This window comes from Psammomys obesus, unplaced genomic scaffold, assembly GCF_907164565.1.
Source record: "Psammomys obesus unplaced genomic scaffold, mPsaObe1.curated_primary_1811, whole genome shotgun sequence".
NCBI classification, from domain to species: Eukaryota; Metazoa; Chordata; class Mammalia; order Rodentia; family Muridae; genus Psammomys; species Psammomys obesus.
Genome location: NW_026585504.1, coordinates 69,033,734 through 69,054,104, shown reverse-complemented (window position 1 = coordinate 69,054,104; position 20,371 = coordinate 69,033,734). Strand labels below are relative to the sequence as shown.

Below are 20,371 nucleotides of genomic sequence, written 5' to 3'. Positions count from 1 at the left end.
AAAGTGGATTTGCATATTTATTACAACTCAGTGGAAACCATATTTATTTGTGAGAAGGGAAGTTCCATGAAGGCAGCAGTTCCATGAAGCCCCATGCTTCCACCTTATCGCCTGTGATTTGGCCACAGCATGGAGGCAGTGGAAGGCTGCTCAGTAAATATTTAGACTGCATTGGTTTTCATTTTTTGTCTGTGGCTTTTGGATTTTCAGGGAACAAAGAGTGATGATGGGATATGAAACTGAACTTTAGTGCATGGAAATCATGCAGGGACAGAGTGCTAGGGTGGAAACAAAGGGCACTGATTGGAGATTTTATTTATTTTTGTATGTATGGGTGTTTTTCCTCATGTATGTCTGTGCATGCAATATCACTAGAGTCCAGATGTGAGTGTCACATGCCTTGGGCCTAGAGTTAAAGGCAGTTGTGAGCTGCCATATGGGTTCTGAGGATCAAACCCAGGTCTTCTGGAAGAGTAGCCAGTGTTCTTCACCACTGGGTTGTTGCTCCAGCAAAAGACACTGATTTGAAGAATAAATGATGAAAGGTACCATAGGGCTAAACCAACACAATATTCATTCTAAACACTCCATCTTATCTCTTGATTCCCACCCATCTCACTGCCCTGTTTCTCCAGGTGCCGCTCTTTTCTTCTGCTACCACTCTTTCCTTGTCTGTTTACTATAATGAGTCAAGTTGCTGGTGACATTGTACCTGGATGCACTGTTCAATCTGTGAGAACATTCCTTGCTAAGAAAGGCAACTCCACTCAGGTAGACACACCATTCTATGTCTAGGAAAACATCCAGGGGCTTATGCTGTGTTTCTAGAAAAGGCTTTCTTCTTCAAGGCAAGAGCTGCCATTCTTGTGCCACAAGCTGTGGCTGAATGTTACAGCTAATATCAACACAAAAAGTGTCTGCCTGCACCTTTCTCTGAACTTCAGATAAGAAGTGCATGTACAGGTGCGGTGTCTTCTCTTCCAAAGTGCTAAAGCAGGTACCCCAACCTTGTGGGCTCCCCACAGTGCTTTCCTTCCATGCCTTGCTATGTTTTGTCTGGAATTGACAAGGGAATGGGTATATTTCTGAAAACAGAGAGAGCTAACATTTTGGGATAGCTAAAATAGATCGACATTAAGGTACTAAGATTTAGAAGGAGCTAGGGAGATTACAAAGACTTTCTAAAAGGCGGGAGGATGCTGGAGTCAGGTTACCTCTACCAAGTGACAGGGAGTTAAAGAGGATTCATGCATGTGTATATCACTAGTACTAACAACGTAAACCATCATATCTAACAAGTCAGCCTTGCCATGAGACTCAGGAAAAAAAACAGAAGCTCATTCTGCCCTTTGGATCAGGTGCTGGAGTTTATATTCTAGGTCCTGGGTTTATATTCTAGCCCGATGCCACATGAGCTAGGGATAAAGCCACAAAGACCATGTAACCATAAATAGTGATGAAGCATCTTGCAGGTCCCATAGGTTTTGGATGGTACAGAAAGGACAGGTGACATCATGACAAATGAATGCTCTGCATGTCCAGAGATCTTCCAATGAATGCTGGGGCCTTCATTGGGTTGTTAATAAGCTTGTAATTTATCATTCTTAAGGCATTCAGGTAGTCAGGTGAGATTCAAGCTGGGGTATGGGACATGAAAGGTGCTGGAAATCAGCAGACAGGCAGGATTCATTGGCATGAAGGTCTGGGATCCAGGGTGACCTTGGGAAGGTGAGGCAGGCCAGGAATATTGATGTAATCATCTGAATCAGAATCTTCCACATTGACGGCAGGCTGGTGGCACAAGGTCACGTATTCACAGCTTGCCTTTAGAGATGGGGTATGGGGCCAAGGAGCTTCCAGTACCTGGGAACAACCAAAAGAGGGTCACTAGCTCTGGCTGGGTCATTTTTAGGATCTTTTCAGGTGGATTTCCACTGCAGGAAATGAAGGATCATAGACATGGTCGCTGAGACTACAAAGATGCAGACTTGGCTGAACTCCACTAAGTAGGTCAGCCGTGGGGTTTTTCAGAGTACAGTCTCACCCCAAATAACTGCAAGCCACTTCGTTATAGTTTGGGCAGGATATGCTTTACATGGGGGTTCAGACCGAAATCAGGGTTGAGCAGGAATGTGATGGAGGCCAACCTGCTTTATCCTTGAGGATAAAAGGATATGACTCATGAGAAAATATGCACCTTCTCAGGTAACTACTTGGAGGTAGGGTGAATCATTTCTTATACCTCTGTAAGAACTTGGAGAAACCATGACATGTCAAAAGAATACATTCCTGAAAAGGGCTGGGCAGCAGAGGGAGGAAGAACGCAGATCACGTGGGCACTATGGTCCTTCTGTTCCCCTGAGAGACTCTTCAGGACTCTCCCTAGTTCTCAGAAGACAAGGCTATGTCAAGACTCTAACATGGCACAAGTACTGTGATACCCACAGAGTATAGCATGGCACAGACTGTGGCCAGTCATCTAAACGAAAGTTCCAAGACTTAGAAGGGCCGTCCTCTGAATGCAGGAAGCATCCGTTAAAAAGAACTTCTACACTTTATATTTAACCAAAGAGAGAGCAGCAAAAGCTTGCTTCAAAAACACATCTCCCTCTGAATGTCAACTTACTGGGTTTAAGCAATAAAAATATTCACTATGAAGACTGATGAGCACATGTGTCCTATCTAGATTTACTTATTTATTTTTACCCTAATAGAGAGAATGAGGGCCTCAGAGGGAGGCAGGGTTAGCTTTCAGCAGAGGGCAGCCCAGAAGAGGGTTTGTGTGAACATAGGGCTGATCCACAATAAAAGGCTGACTTTCGGGTAGAGCAGACAGGCTCTGCTGGACCATTCTTTCCCAAGCCTTGAGGACTTTTTGTTTTGTTTTGTCTCTTGTTTTTATTTTCGGGGGGTTCAAGGGTTGTGAGGGCTGGATGTGACTACAGGGCTGGGTAACACATGATCATTTAAATCAATATATTGCCAGCTGGGCATGACATTCATAGACTCCCTTGAAGGCAGCCATGACTTCCTGACAGCTAATGGGAATCAAGTGGAAGTGAGATATGAAAATTCAGGGTGATAGTCCTAAAGAAGCCATTGTCCCTGTAATTGGAAGGGACTTAGCTCTGGTGGCTGAGTATTGACCACGGAGCAGGAAAGTTGGTTGGAGTTGTTGGAATAAAATGTCCCTGCATGACCTCGTGGATGAGGCCACTTCTTCCTGTCCCTCTGGTTTGAACCCTGACTTCAGAGGAAAATTGGCTTCCCTGTCCTGAGCCTGGGGTCTGTTGTATTTAGTTAGTTTACATTAATTAACACACATACGTACACTTGGTGTCCTTATTAATATTTTTCTGACTACAAAACCGAAAGGTTTACACGTTGAGAATACTTCGAGAATGTTTCCTTGATTTGGGGAAACAAAAGAATACACCTGTTATGTTGAATGCCTGTATCTCTGCCCAGTCACTTTAGATAAAGCCTAATGGCCCCGTTACTATTACCTCCTGTCATTTTAAGAGTTGTCTAGAAGGGCCTCCCACATGCTGAGGTAAAACTGTTGGGGTAGCTTCCACCCCTTCTAGCTTTCTAGAAACCTAGGTTGCTTTTTATGCCCTAGTCACCGCAGGGGGTAACTACTCTTTATTATTATTATTACTGTTACTATTTACAATTTATTCACTTTTTATCTTGATTGTAGCCCCCCATCCCCTATTTCCTCCTGGTCCCACTCACCCTCCTTCCTCCTCCACTAGGCAACTGATAAGGGAAGTCTTCCTTCCCTTACTGTCTGACCCTAGCCAATCAGGTCCCATCAGTACTGGCTGGATCCTCTTCTCCTGTGGGCTGGCTAGGTGGCCCCACCAGGAAGAAGTGATCAAGGAGCAGGCAACCGAGTTCATGTCAGAGACTTTCTCTTCTCCCCTTTCTAGGGAAGACTGAGCTGCCTATGGGCTACATCTGAGCAGGGGGTCAGGTTTCCTCTACTAGACTAAAGCATTCCTTTATCCGGAGAGAAATGCCTGGACCAGGGAACTAAGGATCTTGGGGAGTCACGTACCAGAAAGCTTTAACCTAGGGACCAGAACAACCGGTTGGGGAACCCTGGTCTGTGGAATGCGCTTGCCTAGCTGAGAGCCCGCAGCAGGCTGGAAGGTGGCGCTTACCTGTGGCAGGGCAGGGCACGCTGAGGCTGGGGTGCTGAGGAGTGGGGCCTCCGCAGGACCTATGGGGCAGAAAAAAGCAGTGAGGGCCCGTCCTCTCCAGGCCTGGCGGCCACCTGTCCCTGGTGCCCCGCTAGCGCCAGTCTCCACGCCTCACTCCTGTGTGCGCTCACCCATGCTGTTGGGTTCCGGTGCGCGCCGCGGGCAGGCGCTATAGACATTGTTCTGCGAGCGCGGCCTCTGCGGGACGCCCAGGCGCTGTGAGGGGACGGGGCGGGACGCCTCCCGGCCGCGCATCCTCATCGCCACTCGGCCCACGCGCCTGGAGAAAGCTTCAGGAAGTCACCGGGAAGAGAGAAGGGCATGGCATAAGAAAGAGCGGTGGCCACCGGCCTCTTCTTCCCCAGACTGAGGGCTACATGGCAATGTGTGGCCTGTGCATGGATGCCCAGAGTGTAGAGCGCAGGAGGAAGGGTAACGCCCTCCTAGGCTCCGTGTCCCTTGTTTCCCTGGGAGTCCAAGCTGAATCTGAATGCTTTGGGCTCATTGGGTACGTCCGCTCTCCCAGCCACAGCCCAGAGCCTCACGTGGCTCACCTTTCTTCCTCTGCATGGCTCTTTTTACCATCAGTCCCAAAAGAACCAGCAAAAGAAAGCCCAGGCAGGTCGGAATCAGGATGTGAAATTCTGGGATGGGGATGTGAAGCCCCCGGTCTTCTCTCCCATACTGTGGGCCGTGGCGGGGTGTTCTTGACCAGGAAAGAAAGAGAGAGAGGGAAACAGAGAAGGTAAATGAGGAAAGGAAATTTAAATTTAAACTCCCTCTTGTGTGGCCACCTGGTTTTGGAGATGACTCAGAGTTGGCCCTTTGTTAACAGATTTCCTCCATCACCCCACAAAGAGATTTGTTTATGGGGTCAGGAGTCTTTGGTTCAAATTCCAGGTTCTCATTTTACTGGCTGTGTAGTCTTGGGTCTTAATTTACCTGAGCCTTATTTTCTTATAAATAGGAATCATAAAACCTGCCACAAAACTGTTAGGACCGAAAACAAAGGAGGTAGAAAGAATTGAAGGCATCTGGTTTATAGCAGGAGCCGATACAGCTCCTGTTCTCTTCTTGAGAAACCTTTTTACGGGTCGGCTTGCATTAACCAGACCTGGACATTGCATTCTTTATCTTCTTAACATCTTAAAGACACTCCTGGTGGCAGGCACATAGTTGACATTAAGGGAATGTTTATTACATGGATTTCTGAGATAGGAATCAAGAATCCTGTGTTCATTGAAATCATATCGATTTATTGCCTCAGTTCCCTCACTAATAGGATTCAAAGGATTCTGATCACAAGTTTGTATTTGCTCAGGCAAAATATCTGTGGGTTTTCCTGCACATTTCCAGTAATGATGCCCCCTAGTGGTTCATTGAAATGTGATATTTAGGACAATGCTCAGCAATAGACAACATGGTTGTATGTGGAATTTAAATTGTGTTAGCAGCACTAGGAAGGAAAAGAAAAAAGATAAAGTTTAAAACTTATTAATTGGTAATTAATTTTCATTACTTTAAGTTAATTAAAAACTCTTCTCATGTAGTTATTCATCATAACAGAACTGAACGAATCTGTATGATTGAAAGAGCCAAGTCTTTCTATACGGTCAGAACCAAGCATATTCTTTGCTGATGAGATGAATGCACGTATAAAGCACACTCACAAACTGAGTGTTTCTGGGTAGACTTCTGGAGCGGAAGCCAAGAAGAGTGCAGGATGACAGACATCAGGGCTCTTAGTACCACAGGCCCAAACTCAGAGGCTCCTACCTTTGCCCAGGAAGTCTGGTTTGGTGGCTGTAGCTGGCCACTAGGGGGCCAAGTGCTTGTTGAGCTGAGGTCTTTGAAGCTGTAGTTGATAGCACTAAAGATGTTCTGGAAAGTTTGGGCGGGCGGGTCACTGGAGCCATACTGGAAGGCTGGTGAGCTGGAAGGGCCTCAGTCCTTGGAGCTTGTGTGGTAACTTCAAGAGAGAAGGCAAAGGTTACATTAGTGATATCCTGTGCTCTCCAGGCTCCAGAATCAGATCTTCCCTTTTGCCCATACATACTGCCTTTGTTCTTGTGGCCTGAGGTGCCTTTATAGCATGCCACCTACACACAAAATTCTCATGCATGCTTGTTTCAAATATCACTTTCTCCTGGAAGCCTTTCTTGACATTACAGGAGGAAGCCATACTGTCTTCTGCCTTTTTGTGCTCATCTACCCTCTCCTATTCCACCCTGTCAGCCACACTCTTGCCTCTGTGATCTGCCCAGTTCCACTGTCTCTCTTGACCCCAGCAGGTCTCCTAGTGTGGCCATGTTTAATTAGTGTACCTAACTCATCTGGTATATGTTAAGATGCAATGGAAATGCTAGCAAGATAGTCATATTTTAATCGCCAAATAGAGCTGTTAAAACCATGAGCTACCAGCAGGTAGGTACAGGAGATCCCTGCTGGTAGCAGGAAGCATGATGACCTCCCGCTGGGAAATGTCTGGCCAGGCTTGGTTTCCAGTCATTCAAAAAGGAGCTGGGGTTTGTGAATTGGGCACTTTGTTACTTGTGGTGCCACTTGATGGTGATATGTGACTCCTTCAACTAGGGCCTCTTGTCCTAGCTGTCAGATGAAGGTCCTCTCTCAAGGCAAGGACAAAGCATGGGGTTGCTTTGCCAGCCACCCTATGAGCTGAACAAGAATTTCTCTCTCTTCTCCCACTCTTGACTTGATGACTGACCTTTGGATATGAATTCAGAAGAACTGGCATATTCAACCACCTGGTGCCTGTTGGGAATCGGTTGCAGAAATTTGGGAAACCATCTTGGAGGCTCAGATATTGGTTCATCTTCCCAGAATGGTTTGTATTCTATTGGAGGCAAGAGGGATACACTGATGATCACCAGGGAGGAGAGAGGAACGGAAGTTCAAGTAGAAGCTGACTCAGCCAAGGCCATGAGAAGATGAATATGGTCCATGGAAACAAACAGAAAGGGAACTGGGAATGGGGTCTCCCTGAAGAAGCTGGCCTTTCCCACCAGCACAAGCAGCGTTCCCTATAAGACCACAAGGCTGCAGAACCAGCCTTGGGAAGTCACTGAAAAGAGGAACAGTCAGGGTAAAGAAGAAGTGAAGAATCTGACAATATAGTAACGAATTTGGACTTGATACAGCTTGATCACTGAGTGCTGTTCGTTCATTTTTATCTACCCGGGACATCTCATGAGATAAACACTTAGGAGAGTTACAGCCCCTCTTTTGGTTTCCTTAGCCTCAAATCTTTCCCCCTGACTAATGTCTTCCTCTCTTCATGCCCTGGGGTAAGACAGGCAGCACACGGCATCCATATGATTCCTTTCACCCCTGTGGCTAGAAGTTTTTAGGCTGGGGTGTTGGCCAATTGTGAAGTCAAGCTGGGTTGATCTGCATTGTTAGTGGGCTGGCTGATACGGCAACAGCACAGCATGATTACAGTTAGATGCTGGTCTGTTTTCCCAACTGAGAATGCTCTCTAAACACCTACCATTATGGACATTCAGGGTGATTTTCTGGGTCTTGCCCCGGTCTGTGTTTATGCCCACACCACATGCATAGATTCCATTGTCACTTTCAGTCAGCTGTGTCATGCCCACTAGGAAGAGCTTCTTGTCCAAGCATGGCTTTAGGGTGACACGTCCTTTATAGTCCTTCTTAACGAAATGGTTGGACACCACAGTGGTGCATGTTCCAGGGTCAGTCATCTGCCGGCACAGGTACATCCTCACGGGTGTTTGAGGGAGTGGGCACTTGATGGTAATGGATCCTCCCCACTCTACATCCAGCTGCACTTCTGGGAGGACCTTCAGGGACCCAGACACTGCCGGGAGAAGACATTGATGCAGAACAAGTGCCATTCTCAGGTATAACTCAACTTCAGCCATATCCTCAGCCTCATGCATCTCTCCAAACCTAGACTTACCGCAGAACACCCTCATACTCACCCATAGATCTAGACATATCCCTGTCCTCAATCCGGGTTCAGTCCTTCCATGATTTCTGCCTACTGAGTCATGCTTGGTTTCTTCAATGTCTTATTGTCATTTGGGCTTACTCTGTGCCCATCCCATGTCCTCAGCCTCATAAGTAAGCCTGAGACTGTAAGGACTTAGACTTGACTACAGTGCCTACTTCAAAGAGAAATAGTATGCTTAGTATGACCCCAATGACGCACAACCTCCAAGTGCCTTCAGTATGGGGTTGAGAAAGGTGACACATTCTCATAGCACATTTTCCTTCTGAATTTTCTTTCTTTCGCAAACCTGATCATCTATCTAATCCTCTTTTCAGTTCCATTAACCCAATCTGCCTGTGCACATTGGATCCTTTTTGTGTGTACCCTTCTTTCAAACAATAAATTACGTTGTAAATTATCTGTTGGTAGTAAATTATACCAACAGATAGCTACCACAGCACAATGACATAGATTCCAAGGGAAAGCTAGCTCAGGGCTCCCTGAAAGGAGCAAGCAGGAGAACCTGATTCAGGCTACTGAGGGAATGGTGTCCCAGGAGAAAGGCCTTTGAGAGGAGTGATACCAAAGATGTACCCTGAATAAATGGGCATGTAGGACACCTGAGAAGGTGATACTGGTCACTAGTGTGGAGAACTCACGGAAAGGAAAGCAGGGGATGTATGAGCATGACTACACAGTATGTGTAGGAGCATACATGTATCTGGGAGGAAAATAGATCAGGGAGGAATGGAAATTGTGGGATGCAAGTCCCTGACACCAAAAAGCAAGAGGAGGATCATGTAGTGTAATCCAACCAGCTGCAGGAGAGGGTAAAGCCACAGATAACAATGTAAGTGGGTCCCAGCAAATGCCTCCATATAATAAGAGGGTTGGCTTAGTTACTTTCCCAATGCTGTGACAAAATGCCACTACCAAGACAACTTATAAAAGAGAACATTTAAGTTGGGGCTTGTGGTTTCAGAGGGTTGGAGTCCATGGTCATTGTGATGGGGGCATGGCAACAGGCAGGCAGGCATGGTGTTGAAGTAGTAGCTGATGCTTACATCTTGATCCACAAGGAAAAGGAAGAGGAAAAGAAAGAGAGAGACAGACAGAAAGACAGAAAGAGAGAGCAAATGAATGGTGTGGGGTTTTGAAACCTCAAAGCCCACTTCCAGTGGCACACCTTCTCCAACACGGCCACATCTCCTAATCCTTCCCAAACAGTTCCATCAAATGAGGACCAAGCATTCAAACATATGAACGTATGGGAGCCAGTCTCATTTAAACCATTGTAAGAGTTGATGGGGTAGAGTGTGCATGTTTGTGTTTAGGATGGCCTGGAGGGCTAAGGTGGAGATGAAAAGGGTCTTTCAGATAACAAGAACAAGCTGTATTGAGATGGGGATGTGAGAGAGCATGTCAGGAAAATGTTATCTACAGACTGTACATTCTGAATAGCTCCAATGAGCTTAGCTAAATGAGAGTTAAGAGATCAAAATATCAATGGGTTTAGGGCTTCTAGATTAGGATATTTCTGGTAGAGGGGAGTACTGAGGAATAGAGAGGTGGAAAAAAACATGAGCAGGAAATGTGATTGGAAAGTTGAAGCTATGTTAACATGCCAGAGGGAAGAAGAGACAGAAAAAGCTCAGATTAAATTGCTAGAGGTCCAGAGAGATGGCTCAGTGGCTAAAACTGCTAGCTTGACAGACCAAGTTCAGTTCTTGAAACCCATGTAAAATGCCAGGTAAGTGTCTGTAATCCCCTCACTCCTATGGTAAGACAGGAGGTGGAGGAAAGAGAATTGCCTGAAAATTCATAGTCCAACTTAAATTATGTAACACAGCAGAGAAACAATGAGAGACCCTGCCTTAAGTAGATATGCCTTAAGCTATGAAATGACTCCCCAAAGTTATACTCTGATCTCCACATTCATGCTGTGGCATACATATAATAAAAAATTCAAAGAATAAAACTTCCATTCTCTCTCTCACTCGTGTGTGTGTGTGTGTGTGTGTGTGCTGAGTCACAATATGTGTATGTATTCTTATTAGTAGTCTAGGTAAAAAGACTTGAAGCCCATATCCTATAATACTGTGTAGGCATAAGATTATTGTGTAATTCAAATGCTGATTTCTGTACTTCTATATCTGGTTGCAATTCTTGTTCTGAAAATCTCCTTTCTCAATGTTATATAAACACTCCTTCCCAGTTGTCCCCTGATATGCCAATAAAGTAGCCTACAACCAATCACTGAGCAGAAGCGAGAATAGGGCTGGGCTTCCTGCCAGCCAAGGAAGGAGGAGTTGGAGGAGGAAGTAGAGGATTGAGCCTCCGGCAGAGGTCTAAGAGACATCAGGAGAAGGAGCTGGAGCAGGAAAGCTACAAAGAACACTATCTCTGGGATGTAAGCTGGAAGGAACCCAGATTAGTTTAGACGGTTAAGAATAGAGTAGTAATTGGCCAGTTATTGTGTTGTGAAACTTATTATTAAACACTTATAAAAGAGTCTCAATTATTTGTGTGATGCTGTTTAAGAGAGAAACTGAGAAACAAACACAGTTTTATAAAAATAACTTTAACAGTACTGCCTTGGAACTTCCCAAGGGCTCCATTCAATGTGGTCTATAGTTGTACTGAGAGCCAGGGCCAAGCCTACCCCAATAGTTGTTGATCCAAAGGCAGTGGTAACAAATAAAGCCTCCCCAAGAAAAAGCATACAGACTAGTTATTCAAGGTTATTATGAAGGGTTAGGATTATGGCTCAGTTGCTACAGTGCTAGCCTAGCACACACAGAAACCTGAGTTTGTACCCCAGTCCTATGTAACTAAGCATGGTGGACCATGCCTTTAATTCCAGCTCTTGAGATCCTCTGCAAAAGGACCAGGAATTCAAGGCCATCTTCATCTACATAGCTCATTAAAGCCCAGCCTGGGATATAGGAGACCCTGTTTAAAAAACAAACAAACAAACAAAACCAAGATTAATAGTAAACTATTGATGAAATATTTTGTATATTCATATCATGATAAGCCCATATATTCCTTCTCCATTGCTTATGGCACCTGTGATCCCTCTCTGGGCAGGCTCCACTTGGTACCTACAGTTTTCCTCAGTGATGTGGATCTCCCACGTTCCTGGAACCTCCAACATCTTAAAGTCCTCACTGCTTCACCTTCACACCTACATCTACACAGGTGCCCTTTCAGGATCTTTGTATAGAAAATCCAGCCCTGCCACACTTTGCCTCACAGCCTGTTTGGAAACATGATGCTGGCCTTCATGACCACTTCACTCTCATATATTGCACATCTGCAAACGCAACTGCAGGTGGACAGTGCCAAGTTCTAGGATAAGCTCAAGATGTAGTGTGGCCCTGGACCACAGCTAGAACAGGATCTCTATCTCTTTAAGGATAAAACGGGGAAAACACTTCCCAAAGTGGCGTTATTCTAGCATCATGCCCTGAAGATTCTATTTACTTGAGTTCTCTCTCTTCAAGTGAAAGTTTGTCAGATGAGTTTGCATTGCTTCACTCTCTAGTTTGAGAGGTGGAATACTGTGCTCAATGTATCTTTCCTATTGTCCCATTGCAAAATCTGAGGTTTCTCCTTGTGCTGGCTAGTTGTCAACTTAACCCAGCTAAAGCCGTCTGAGAGGTACCCTCAGTTCAAAGTATGCCTCTTACAATTGGGTTGTAGGCAAGCTGTCGAGCATTGTCTTAATCAGTGATTGGTGGGACAGGGCCCAGCCCATTCTGCGCGATGCGATTCTTGGACTGGTGGTCGTTGGTTCTATAAGAAAGCAGGCTGAGCATGCCATGAAAAGCAAGCCAGTGAGCAACAAGTCTCCATGGCCTTTGCATCAGCTCCTGCTTCCAGGTCCCTATGCTTGAGTTCCTGTCTTGATTTTCTTTGATGATGAACAGTCATGTGGAAGTGTAAGCCAAATAAACTCTTTCTTCCCCAATTTGCTTTTTGGTCATGGTGTTTCATTGCAGCAATAAAAACGCTAACTAAGACACTTTTTAATTGCACCAGTCTCTTAAAGAATTCTAGCTGCTTTTTCTGGACCAATTTTGTCTGCTCTATTTGCAACTTTAACTGAGTTCATGCTCCTTTCTTTGCCCAGCAGCACATTTTCCACACACTTCTGTTCTTTCTCACTGTAAATCTGGACAAGCATAGTAAGCAGTAACCATGCCATGGTACAACTGTTATGCCACATTTATATTTCTTCTCTCAAACAACTTAGTCCATTTGAATTCAGGATCACTCAACTTATGGAGGCACACAGATTCTGTATAACATAAACGAATGACTCCTGATCCAATTTCTGAAAGATTCCTTGTTCTCCTGTGAGTAGTCCTTGTTGTCCACTTTTCTTTTTCTTTCTTTCTTCCTCCATCCCTTCCTCCCTTCCTCCCTCTTTCCCACCTTCTCACCCTTCCTTCCTTCCTTCCTTCCTTCCTTCCTTCCTTCCTTCCTTCCTTTCTACCATTCTGTTCTTTTGTACTCTCACCAGAATGGCTAGATTAACTTCTACTTATAGCATTCTAGACATTCTCCAGATCATCCACCTGTTTCAGAATTCCTCCTGAAATTAGTTCTGAAGGCCTATAAACTACAAGGTCAGATTTCTCACAGCAGTAACCCTACTTCTTGGTATCAATTTCCTATATTAGTTACTTTTCACATTGTTGCCACAAAATACCTGACAAAAAGAAACTGTAGTGAGGATTTGGTCATAGTTTGAGGGTATAGAGTTCTCAACTTATTGATTGCGACCTGTTAGGAGTCAAATGACCCTTTCACAGGGGTCGCCTAAGGCCAGCAGAAAACACATATTTTTACATTTTCTTATCAGTAGCAAACTTACAGTTATGAAGTAGCAATGAAAATAATTTTATGGTTGGGGGTCATCACAACATGAGGAACTGTACTGAAGAGTTGTAGCATTAGGAGCCCTGAGAACTGGTATAGATCATCATGGTATGGAAGCTGTGGTAGCAGAAGCATAAATCTGCCTGATTTTATCTTGGGTGGGATGGTGGTGGGGGGGATCAACAAACAGAGGAAGGTGAATTCCAGTGCTCTGCAGGCTCTCTCTTTTTTCTCTTTTTATTCTGTCACTGATCTTGGCCCATAGGATAGTACAATCCACAGCCAAGATGGGTCTTTTCCCCTCAGTTTTTTCCAAGTCTGACTAATACCCCAGCATTTCTCAATCCATTCAAGTCCCCAATAAAGCTTAATTATCCCAAAGGAGATATTATTGATAAACTAAATAAGATAAGCACTGGGCTAAAATATGATGGGATTATGACTGGAATTCAGAAGGAGCTCAGGAATGACTAAGAGGCAAATAGGTTTGCAATGGACTTTGAAGAACCAGCTAAAGGTAGACTGGGATAGTGCCATAGCTGGGACAGCCTGACAGAGGGCATGTAGCAGGAATCTGAAGCTTTTCTTCAAATAAGAGTCCTGTTTTGCTAGAACAAGGTATGGGGGAGCACCATAAGCTTAGAGTATAAAGGAGAAGGATGCATTTAAGTTGGTAGACAGTGGGTGCCATTGAATGGCATTATAATGTTAGAGACACTTAGGACAAATGGAATAGCTGGTTGGTTCATATGGCAACCAGTAGAGTACATTAGGCAAGGCCCTGGGTGCATCATGTTCCAGATCGCGGTGGTCATTCAAGTGGGGTGCCAGGGAGGTGGCTGTAAGTTGAGATAAGAAGTTCAGGGAAGCAATTAGGAAGTCTTCATTTGAAGTTGAAAGTTGCTAATTCAAGAGAGGAAAAAGAAAAAGCTAAAGAAGGAGAAAATAGATACAAAAAGAACAAACCTCAGATCCTATATAAATAAGTGAATATTTAACATATGTTACACCTTTAATCCCTAAAAATCTAACAACTGTCCTGGATGGAAGTCTGGAAGAATGCTGCATGAGTGGTAAGGACGATGGCTACCCTTCTTCTCTGTGCCGTGGCTGCAACTGAACCTCTCCAGAAGCATTAGAGGTAGAGATGACTGGCAATTGATTACCCTTGGTGCATTCAAGCCTCGTCTGCACTCTTTCCCCCTTATACTCACCTGGCAGGAAGTAAAGTAACCAAAGCCAAAGGTCCATGGTTCCTTTGTGGCCAGATCCCATCCAAGAGCCTCTGGAGTGAGTTGGAGGCACACCAATCATCTGGGAACCTTCTACAGTTGTGTGCTTGAAAGAGGTTCTGGCCTCCAATGGGCTCAAAATGAGGAAATGATAGTCTGTCTTGTTTGCTAAGTAGCCTTTGTCTAAAAAGAAAAACACCAGCAAACCACAGCAGAAATCAGGAGTTGAGAAAACATGTGCTGCATAAAAATGAGTGACTAGAGTTCAAGGGGCCTCTAAGAGACTAAAGGCTAGAGCAGCTGTCAGGCTTTGGCCCTTCTTCTCAGGGGAACCTGCCAGGATTTATATGAATCGATTGCTTCAGAGCTAGAGTCATTTGTTGTTTCTCCATCTTCAGGACAACAAACCTCATCACCAATTCTCTTCCAACAACAAAGGCTTTGTGGACCAAAGCTTGGCTTTGAAAGTCACCAGCTAATGCCTCTGATGAATACTTGTGAACACCTACTATTTGTAGTGATATTGACCAAGGATTTTGAACAATTCGCTATTTTTCTCTGAACTTTATTTATCTAAAAACAAATGGAGATGAGGTCTCATGACCTCTGGCACCCACCATGCAGGACAGCATTTCTGAGATCTTAGCCACAGTTTGCCCAGTGCAGTTGTTATCGTTTAGTCTTCCTTCTTGCACAGCAGTCTCCAAAGGGGGCTTCCCTCTGCCAGAGACACAAGTCACTCTCCAGTAAGCAGAAGGACAATGCTAAGAGTCAGATGTGACAAGTCACATAGTAACTGCTGCCTGGAGTGTCAGCAGTCAGATAGAACCTTTCTTCAGGACACCCAGTGGCAAGGATGAGGGCGGTTGATGGAGAAGAGAGCAGCTAAGGCCTTGAGAGCTCATGACAGAATGCCTGAGGGGTTGACCAAGATTCCCACTTGTTAGTTAGCCTTGGGCAAGCTTCCCCGAGGCTGTGTTCTCACTGGTAACTTAGAACTGGTCACTTGCCTGATGCACAGCACAAATCACTGATGTGGAAATGCTATAAAAGCCCTTTAACGTGGGCTTTATAGCTTTACGGACTTTTAGATGTACGAAGCTGTAACTTATCGGAGGATTCCCAGGTTTTCCTTCAGGGGGGTTTCATTGGCTGACAGCAGGTCCCAGGACCCCTAGCCTAGGCTTCTCAGCCACTTGTGCCCACACTATTTTAGGATCATGGGTGGCTGGCTGCCTGCACAGTACTCCCCACTCACGCCCACACACCACATTTGTCACATGCTCTCCAAAACACAACAATTTCCTCAGCCATGGAGGTTGAATGTGAGCTCAGAGCAGGTGCAGAGGAAGAGGAAAGAGGAAATGTGTGGGTTTGGGCTGCCTGCCCTGCTCTGCCCTGCCCTCCCCTTCTCTCTCTACTAGCTCAAGGCATGTGATGTCTTTCAGGAAACAAATAAGCCAGGAGGTCAGAGGGCAGTCTCAGGCTTCTGCTTCGAGTGGCCTACTGAGAGCAGTTTCAGCTAGGATCAGTGTCCACTCTTCCCTACTAGAGAGCTCTTTGCAGTGGCCTACACCTTTCAGACAGCTAGCTGGGCTCTCCATTTTCTTGGCTAGATGACCGGGATTACCTTAGAGTCCTGGGGTGGGTGAGAGGAAGGAAAGGAGAGAGGGAAGGAAGAGGAAGGCTATGAGTGAATATGCTAGGTGTGATGGTGGGTGTGAGAGAGTGTGGATGTCAGCGTATTGTGAATGTGCAAGATCACTATCCTGTGCAAATGTGCAGCATGTCATATATAAGTAGGTGCTGTGTAGTGGGTAGGCATGTGATCTGTGTTCTCTGACACATGATGTGGCTAGTATTATGTATATGTAATTATTATGTCTATGTGTATGTAATTTCTGCATAATTATGAAGTTCAGGAATTGGCTGTGTGTTTGAGCCTGCCAGTCATATGAGGATAAAAGCAAGAATTAGTGTCTGTGGGGGCTACTTAGAGGTTGGCCATCCACAGACCCTTTGATCTGCAATGGTGGCCTGCCTACATGACACACTGATGCTATAGTGGCACAAGTAATGTGGTGTAAGCAACCTGTATCTGACTGGAATTAAAGGGTACTCATGAGATGGAGCCTCTACCTGACACTGCTCTGGCCGCCAACACCTAAGACTAGATAGGCCATGGACTGTGGGGAAAACCAAGTAAAGGAACTTTCAAATAAAACGACTCCTCATTTCATTGTGCTATTTGTATAGATTTCACTCAGCCGTCATCAGAGAAGCTTCTTCCTGCAGTTAACATTGACTAATGCAGAGACCCACAACTAGCCAATGTGCAGAGAACACTCAGTCAGACCTAAATGGGACGTCTCCATCAAACCCTCCCCTCAGGGCTCAGGGAGCTATGCAGAAGAGGAGGTAGAAAGACAGTAAGAGTCAGAGGTGATGGATGACTCCAAAGAAACAGTGTCTTCCAGACACAGCAGGGCTGACTCAGATACAAACTACAGCATGCACAGGGCCTGCGCAGGTTTAAGCCACATGGGGTCCGGTGCTGAGAGGGGAAAATGCACACAAACTCCCTAAGACACCATCTCCAGCTGACAAACACTTGCAAAGGAAAAAAATTAGTTTTGTTTTTGTTTTGTTTTCCAATAGTGTCTAACTGGGTAAACCAACAGTAGATGACGAACATAAAATGAACCCAGTGGTGTTTTTAGAGGTTTTTTTTTTTTTTTTTTTGTCTTTTGTTTTGGCTCACATTACTTTTGACATAGGGAAAAAAAGCACGTAGTGGTATTTTGCTTGTACATTATGGTTTCAGATTTTGTAGTTTTGTGCATGTTTGTGTTTGGTCTTTCTGTCTGTCTGTGTGCATGTGCCTGGATGTGTCATGCTTTTCCTTTTGTGTTTAAATTTGCCTGTTTGTTTTTTTTAAAGAGAGGTAAAGAAGGCATGGAGTTGGATTGGGTGGGAAGGTGGGGAGGGTCTGGAGGAGATGGAGGAGGAGAAACTGTGATCAGAATTTATTGTATGAGAAAATCATTTTCAATTAAAAAATGCTTTCCGCTCTCAGATAGCACCACGTCAAGACGCTCATCTGTAACTCCGGCTGCAGGGGATTTGATGCCCCTTTCTGAATTCCATGGGCGCCTGCACTCATGCTCACTTACCCACACACAGATGAATAAATTGTAATTTTTAATAAAATAAATTTTGTGGAGAGCAAAATAAAAATGTAGTTGACTACAAAATACCACTGAAATGATTTTTTTCTTCTCTGCTAATTAAAATGTGTTGCCCCAAAGAAATCTGTATAGGTGCTCATTAAAGCTGTGGATACATTCTGCAATCAGAAAGAAAAAAAGGAAAGAATTTGGGGCTTGGGACAATGGCTCAGTGATTAAGATAGTTACTGCTCTTGCAGACGACCCATGTTTGGGTCCCAATACCTACATGGTGGCTCACAACTGTCTGTAACTCCAGTTCTAGGCGGTCTAACAGCCTCTTCTGACTTTTGTGAGCACATACATGTATGCAGGCAAAGTACACATGCACATAAAATAATAACAAATCAATCTTTAAAAAGAGTTAGAGTCTGAGCACTGAAAGCAGGAATGACTGGAGAGACCGAAACACTCGGCGCTGAATCTGACAGGCGGAGGGTATGCCTCTGCAGTAGAGTGAGTCTTCTAAATGTACAAAGTCATGGGGTTCAACCTCCAACACCATAAAGAGGCCACCAAGCCACTCTCACTGTTGGATGGAATTTTCTAGAGATACATGCTGAATATAGTTCATCTATAGTGTACTTTAACTATGAAATTTCTCTGTTAGTTTCTAATTTGGATGATATTGCTAAACATGAGAATAGTGTACTGAAGTACTGTCTGTTATTATATCAGGGCCATCTGAGTTCAGTTTTGGAGGCTTTGATAACCCTTTTTGGACATGGCACCTGCACATACCCACACACAGACACCACCTATGGCTGTCTTTATCTCTTCACTGATAGTTTTGGTTTGAGGCCAACGTTATTAGATATCAAAATAGCTGAGGAAGCTTGTTTATAGCTTTCATTTGATTGACAAGTGCATTCTGATCGTTTGATCTCAGGTTCTTTGCCAATGAGTATGTGTTTTTGGAGACAACAGATACTTGCATTTTGCTTTTTAATTCAGATAGTCTGATTCTTTAAATGGATCATTGAGGCTATTGTGTCAAAGGTTGTTTTTTGGGAGATGTTTGTTAGTGCCTACGGCTTTGTTAGCTCTTCTTCTGTTGATTAGAATATTGTTCATTGTCTCCTGTTACTTTTAGAGTTTTCCTGACAGTGTTAGATATGATGGATTCTTTCCTAGCTCTCCTTTTCTCAACTATTCATTTCATAAAATTCATTCTTTCCTTTGATTTTGTCAATAAGTTTTTCTTTTAGTGTGTTATTAATTTGAATATTTTCTTTTGGGGGATTTAAAAAAATATTAAGTGTATATGTGTGTGAGAGAGTGTGTAGGTCCTGTGTTGATTTCCTCACTTCATTCTTCTGCTTATTTGAGTCTTTTACATAGTTATCAATTCTTTAAAAAGTAGATTTGGGGCTGGGGAGATGGCTCAGTGGTTAAGAGTACTGGCTGCTCTTCCAGAGTTTCTGGGTTCAGTTCACAGCAACCACATGGTGGCTCACAACCCTCTTATTCCTTCTTCGAATGTATAAGTGAAGACACAGCACACACACACACACACACACACACACACACACACACACACACACATATAAATTAAAAAATGTAGGACTGTGAAACACTTTTTCCAGCATTTCATCTATCATTGCCTTTGGTTTCTGGTTTTGGGGAACTGTGATCCTGTGGCTGTTTTTTTTTTTGTTTGTTTGTTTGTTTTGTTTTGTTTTCTGTGTGTGTGTGTGTGTTGCACTTCTTTCAGATGACTGTGGTCCCTGTTTTTTTGTTTGTTTTTACTTTTCCAATACTTTTTGTTCATTTGTTTGTTTGTTTTTCAAGTTCCTCTGGTGATCTGTTTTTGCTTGTGTTTCTGTTTCCCGAACTACTTAGAGGAGATGCTGGATACAGCAACAGGCACAAAGGCTTGGCGGCACTCCTGGTGTGAACTTGCCACAGTGGGCACTTGGCCCCTCCCTGTGTTCTCAGGAGGGTTCAAAGACAGCAGCACTAGGGTACTGACTTGGAAAAACATAGTTAATAGGTTTTAAAGCTAAGCAAATTAACAATTAAGAAATAAGAGGGGGAGGAAATAAATAATTAAGAAGTAAAAGAAATGGAAAAGGAAAAAATACAAAGTTTGAAAAGAGGGTAAGTGTGTTTTAGAGTAATAAGAAATAATGAAGAAAATGTTCTAAAATAGGTTCAGAAAAGAAAAGACAGCCAATAAAAGCCTATTTAGATGAGACAGAAGAGAAAAACTAAGCAACTAAAGCAACTAGGTAACTACAGTACCGAAGCAAGTATTAGAAATTCAAATTAACATGCACTAGCATAAAATAGTAGCCTGGCTCTTGCTGACTGGGATGGACACTTTTCCTCCTACCCACTCTGTAGTTTTTACTGCAGTCTTTGGAGGTGGGATGATGGCTTCAGACAAATGAGACCAGTATGTCTTCTGCCCTGAAATGGGCTGTAAGGGAGTCTTCTCTGCCTGCACGCTGCAGCTTCATCTCTGCTGTGCAGGCTTTCTGTGATGGGGTGTGTAAGGCATACCCACGCTTGTGTGTCGCTGCTGGGCATTCTCTTTGCAGCACATTCTGATCGTTTTCATTCCTCGTCTCTGACAGCTCTTGTCTAAGAATTCTCAGTTTATGAAGTAAAATCAACTGCTATACCAAATGTCTCAAAACTGCTATGTAGACCTTGTTAATGCACAGTTGAACTATTATGTAACAGCCTTTCAAAGATAATTTGAAAACACAGGGAAGGTGTTCTTGTTATCAGATATTTAAGTAACTCTCGGAATGGTTGATGGTCCTTGCAGATTTGTTTGTCACCATCAACCTCACAGTTGTCTGTCACTGTACAGGGCTGGGTGCCATCCTAACA

At 44.1% G+C, this 20,371-nt stretch overlaps 1 protein-coding gene across 1 annotated transcript; it reads right to left on the bottom strand.

Moving 5' to 3' along the window:
* Window positions 1-1,354: 1,354 nt before the first annotated feature.
* On the bottom strand, window positions 1,355-14,418 carry Fcmr (Fc mu receptor). Its single transcript, XM_055604776.1, has 8 exons — window positions 14,286-14,418; window positions 7,717-8,049; window positions 6,934-7,062; window positions 5,985-6,177; window positions 4,763-4,914; window positions 4,340-4,498; window positions 4,170-4,228; window positions 1,355-1,863 (listed from the first exon to the last, which is right to left on the bottom strand). Exons 1-8 carry the CDS (start codon window positions 14,383-14,385, stop codon window positions 1,687-1,689), a joined length of 1,302 nt encoding a protein of 433 aa, XP_055460751.1. The 5' UTR covers window positions 14,386-14,418; the 3' UTR covers window positions 1,355-1,686.
* Between the last annotated feature and the right edge of the window lie 5,953 nt (window positions 14,419-20,371).